We start from the raw sequence: 5,627 nt of genomic DNA on the forward strand, positions 1-5,627 counted from the left end.
CACATATATGAAGTTTTCTAAACTGGAAAGCAGGTTCAATCATTTTTAAAAGTAGGCAAGGCTGTAAAATCAGTCACAAAGTGTGTGCTACAGAAACTAGAGTTTTAAAGACAAATCTGAAAAGAATAGTAAATGTACAAGATGTAGAAAATCTGATGTCTGAGGACAAAAGCTTGATGTATTTCTGGACAAGAAGAGATATGCAATCTCTGCTATGACAAAATTATAAAGTACACCCAAGACTTTTCCTTCATAATTTGGCATTAGTTTAGAGATGCTTAGCCATTCTGTGACCATTAGAAGCATGAATTGTGCATGTTATGAGTACTGATGTGAATAAAACAATAAATCTCCTCTACAATGAGTCAAACAGAGCCCCAAAATGGTATGAGACTGAAGAGGATGATATAATGACTTTTAAGCATTGCTTGCTTTACTCCATTATAGGTATAATGGTTCTGCTAACAGGTGTCCCGTGTCTGGCTATGAAGGAATAGAGTCATCGGGATAAACTCCAGGGCAGACAATGACTTACTGGAGGCGCTATCAATGCTGCTGATGCTGTCTGTGTCGTGCAGATGGTGTCTGTGCAGCTGCCTGTAGAGACTGAATTTGGAGAACTTGCTGGGCTTTCTTCCTTTCGGTTTTGAATTTGCATCATCAGGAGAGTTCAGGATGGGCAGATCTTTATCAGATTCATTTTTATCTCTGAGGCATAAGGATTCCATAGACTCTGTTGTTTCAGCCTGAGAAAATTATTTAAAAAAAAAGAGAAATGAAAAGAAACTGCATAATATATGCTGCAATGTGGTCTTTTAATTCCAGTTTAAAGTTTACACGTGTTGCTGGCTCCCTAAAAGACACACAATGATGTGCGTGAGGTCACCTGCAGGGCAGTGGGGGGATTCTTGTGAGCTGTTTAAAGACTTTCAAAGGGACACCAGGAAGTCCATTACAGTTCCTCTTTCACTGCATCAAATTCTTGCAATTTTATGCCAATTAACCTTTCAGTATCAGATATAATTACATGAGTTATATTCACTGTTGAGCTACTGAACTTCCTCCGATAAACATTAAGTAAGCGATGATTTTTCTGTCAATTATTTTCCCCATTACCTTTCCACTAAATCTCTATTTTCCCAGAAAAGTCACCAACATATACAGCAGAAAAATAAGATGGAGGCCATCAAATTTTTAATAAGTGTATTGATATTTTGGCAACCATCTGAGTTGAAATAATAAGTACACGAATATAGGTGTACAGAGATTTTGGCAGTTCTTGATTTGAAAGGTACGTTGAGGAGTTATTAACGTTCTGCTTTCAAACAGAATTTTCTAAATGTCTCCAGACTGACTTATCCTATTTTCACATGTCTGTAAGAAGGAAAAATTTCAAAAATCTTGGCAGTGACTTGTAATAAGGCTTCTTACTTGAAGTCCAATTGTGCTGCACATTTTTATGAACTTTTTTTCCCCGAATAGGAATTAAATCTTTAATTTAAATGGAAACCCAAGGAACTGACTATGAGATAGCAAATGTTTTATCGAATCTATTTAGTTTTCTTACAAGAGCAGAAACTGAGACTAACAGACTCCATAGGTGGTATTTGAAACCAGGTCTATGGTGGACTTAACTATCCAGGAACATGCCTCCTTTCATTCAACCCATCAGCCAACCAATCATGCTTTTAATACACACTTATACAAACTGTGTCCCTTTTACGAAGTTCCATAAAGATGAAATCTACTAACTGTGAGGGAACCCAGGGATGGTCCCCCGACGACGCGCTTCACGCTGCCCACATCCGTGAGTCTGTGTTCGTTGTCATCCCACCTCCCATAAGCCAGGTCAATCCCACCCACAAAGGCCACCGACTGGTCGATGATGACGAGTTTCTCATGATGAGCCCACAGGTATACGCTGGAGGACACATGATCCGGGTGCCTCATCACCTTGAGAGGAAAAAACCCACACATGTAGTATGCTTTCTAAAATGCCTTTCATACTATAATAAAACAGGTCTGTTTACACCCTCGAAGAGCATTTCCTACAATCCAAATACTAAAATGTGCTATCTATACATCGAAGAGAATCCCCAAACTTCTAATTTTATCCTCAGTATTTAGCAAAGGAAGATCCCTGGTTACTTTTTGAGACTCCCCTGCCCATTCTGGACCCCCCACACTTGTGGGGAGCTACCATTCAGCTTGAAATTTGGCCACATATTTCAATAAAAGTCAGCTCAGTGGGATAGCAGATTCCCTCCCCCCCACCAAAAGATTACATTGTATGTGGTATTACTTAAAAAACACTAAAACTTTTGAACCAGCATCTATCTCTGACAAAACTTTTACTAAGTGTATTGATATTTTAGCAGTCATTGAGTTGAAGTAGTAAGTATATGATATAGGGATATAGATATTTTGGCAGCTCTTGATTTTAAAGGTACTTTGAGAAGTTATTAACCTCCTGCTTTCAAGTAGAATTCTCTCTAAATGATCCCAGACTGACCTATTTTTGTATGTCTTTAAGTAGAAACATACCAAAAACTTTGAAGACAATTTTACTGTTTAACAACATTTTTTTATTGTGGTGAAATACACATAATATGAAATTTATGGTTTTAATATTTTTTATGTGTACAGTGCAGTGGTATTAAGCATATTCATATTATACAACCATCTCCAGAACTTTTCATTCTGCAAAACTGAAACTCTATACTCATTAGACGATAAAGCCTCATTCCCTCTTCCCCTAAAACTCTGGCAACTACCATCTACTTTCTGTCTCTGTGAATTTGACTACTCTAGGTACCTCATGTAAAAGGAATCTATTTTTTTATGACTGGCTTATTTCACTTAGAATAATGTCTTCAAGGTTCATCCACATGATTTAAGATATGTCAGAATTTCCTCACTTTTTAAGACTGAATAATATTCTATTACATGTATATGCTAATTCATTAGTGAGAGTGTGATAGTAAAGTGTCCAACTATTATAGAACTGTTTATTTCATCCTTTGATTTTGTCCATGTTTGCATAATATATTTTGATAGTCATTATTAGGTAATGCTTATATTTATAAAATGTAAATGCTTATATTTTGTTGCTGCACTGAAACTTTTATTAATATATAATATCCTTCTTTCTCTACTGTAAAATTTTTTGATTTAAAGTCTATTTTGACCCATATGAGTATAGTCATTTCTGCCTTTTTTTGGTTATTATTTACATGGACTATCTTCTTTTAATCAAGAAAAATGTACAATCATTATATACTTTAAGCCTACTGGAGATTTATTACTGTCTTGAAATATCTCAATAACTGGGCAGTATTTACTGATAGGCTTCAGGTCCTTGGCAAAATATCAAATGGCTTTTTTCAAATTGTTTATCATGTTTATTCACATTAGTAGTACTTTCTACTAAGAGCTTTTAAGGAAAGCACTTTAAATCCTAAAGGAGCTCTTTTTGTGTCTATCAGTATTCAAGGGACACCCCAGGGAGCTCACATCTAAGAGGTTTCAGGATAACCTTAATGAAGAGTATGGATACTTGATAAGGCTCTTGAATATTAAAACAACTCTAGGAATAATGTTCTTGGCTAAATGATCAGGGTAAAAGAAGCAGAAATGAGAACTCTGATGATCCCATCAAAATCAGAAATATAAGAAAGTATGTGTGCTCAGTCATGTCTGACTCTTTGCAGCCCCACGGACTATAGCCCACCAGGCTCCTCTGTCCATGGAATTTTCCAGGCAAGAATAATGGAGTGGGTTGACATTTCCTACTCTAGGAGATCTTCCTGACCCAGGGATTGAACCCATGTCTCTTGCATCTCCTGCATTGGCAGGTGGATTCTTTACCACTAACGCCACCTGGGAAGCCCATAAAGTTCATAGTACTATTTACTCAAAATACATGAGGGAATCCCAAAGATTGTCACTGCTCAAAGCAAAACATATCTGAAAACTGTAGAATAATAAGGAAGAAACATTTTTTACGCAAGATGACCCAAATACCTTTATGTTGGGGTGTAGACGCATCAGAGTCCTCTTGCTGTATTCACTATTGATTCCAAGGGCAAGTTCCACCTCTTTGTAGAGCATAATGAAGATTCTTACCCCCTGTTGCTGTCACAAGAAAAAAACACAGGGAAAAATAAGAATTTCTGGAAGTATGATATGATTTTCTTTTTCTTCTTCCTTTCTGGGCATTGTATTTTCTAAAAATTTCTTCTATAAACAAGTATAATACAATATTTAATGAAAACTGCCACAGAAGGAGCTGAAATGTATGTGTAGATTAAGACACAAATATAAAAAATAAAAAGCTACCTCCTTTCCATTCTATGCATACTGAGTCAATATTTGACTAATTACAACCAGAATGTTGAAACTGCAACTTTAAATACTAAAAATGTCTGATAGTGTTACACCTTTGAACACCTCCAAACATTTGACATTAGAGTCAAGTTTTGATCTGATTCATTGTTACAGAATTAGGGTCTTCTTTTTGTTTTTATCATACCACAATGAGTTGAAATAACAGTGTGTTTTAAAACTCTGATGATAAAATCTGCTAAACATGCCTTAAATGTTTTGGGGGATATTTTCATAGATTTTTTCTTTACTAAAAATTATTTCAGTGGAAAAACATTTCTCAGTCTTCACAAATGAATGTGTTGGTTCACACTCTTCACCCATAATTAAATCATTAAGGCCTATTTCACGACTGAAATGACTTCTTCAGAAGTCAGCTTCTCTAACAATCAAAAACCCCTGAGTTTTAGCAGCAGCCCACAAATTAACATTGATCTGTCCCTAGACCTTGGACCTAAAGGAAAATAGACAAAGCCATTGTGAAGGTCATACTGAATCAAAAGTTACTCACAAACTTTAATATGCTATACAAATAATAGTTATCATTAATATTAACCATCAGAAAGAATGTCCAACAGCTGGTAGTATAGAAAAGTACCATTGTTTTTCTCTCTTAGTTCTGGGTAGTGACAAGGTCTTAGCTTATGGTTAATTTTGCTTGACACGTGAATGTTCTCCCCTCTCCTTGTCCTCTTATATGATTCCCCCATTAACATACAGCTCCTCCAGGAAACTCTATATTGTTTATCCTCATTTCTTAGATCATTTTTTTACTTTTTAGGTTTGCATCCTCAGTATTGCTGTGTAGTTTGCAACACAGAATTTGCATTTTATATACCCAGCAGCTCTGAAACCATTCTGGATTTCTGAAACCATATACAGGATACTGTAGCTACACATAGACATTTAATATCCTACAGATTTAAAGGCAAGAAGTTTTCCATAATCTTTTCTAGAGTATTAGAGATGCCGGTGTATCTAATAAACTATAGTGATAAGTAATAATTTTGTTATAGTTTAAATATCAGTTCAGTTCAGTTCATTTCAGTCGCTCAGTCGTGTCTGACTCTTTGCGACCCCATGAACCGCAGCATGCCAGGCCTCCCTGTCCATCACCAACTCCCGGAGTTCATCTAAACTCATGTGCATCTAATCGGTGATGCCATCCAGCCATCTGATCCTCTGTCGTCCCCTTCTCCTCCTGCCCCCAATCCCTCCCAGCATCAGGGTCTTTTCCAATGAGT

The 5,627-nt window shown here is 36.4% G+C and overlaps 1 protein-coding gene across 7 annotated transcripts in view; it reads right to left on the bottom strand.

Moving 5' to 3' along the window:
* PLD1 (phospholipase D1, phosphatidylcholine-specific) overlaps window positions 1-5,627 on the bottom strand; it is a 227,294-nt gene that overhangs the window by 85,438 nt on the left and 136,229 nt on the right. For all 7 annotated transcript variants that reach the window (XM_010835253.1, XM_010835254.1, XM_010835249.1 and 4 more), the window contains 3 exons: window positions 4,024-4,134; window positions 1,753-1,953; window positions 536-746 (listed from right to left, as the gene is read on the bottom strand). In XM_010835253.1, coding sequence (XP_010833555.1) covers window positions 536-746; window positions 1,753-1,953; window positions 4,024-4,134 — 523 coding nt within the window. The remainder of the gene's footprint in view (window positions 1-535; window positions 747-1,752; window positions 1,954-4,023; window positions 4,135-5,627) is intronic.

Source organism: Bison bison, unplaced genomic scaffold (assembly GCF_000754665.1).
Source record: "Bison bison bison isolate TAMUID 2011002044 unplaced genomic scaffold, Bison_UMD1.0 scf7180017864040, whole genome shotgun sequence".
NCBI lineage: Eukaryota > Metazoa > Chordata > Mammalia > Artiodactyla > Bovidae > Bison > Bison bison.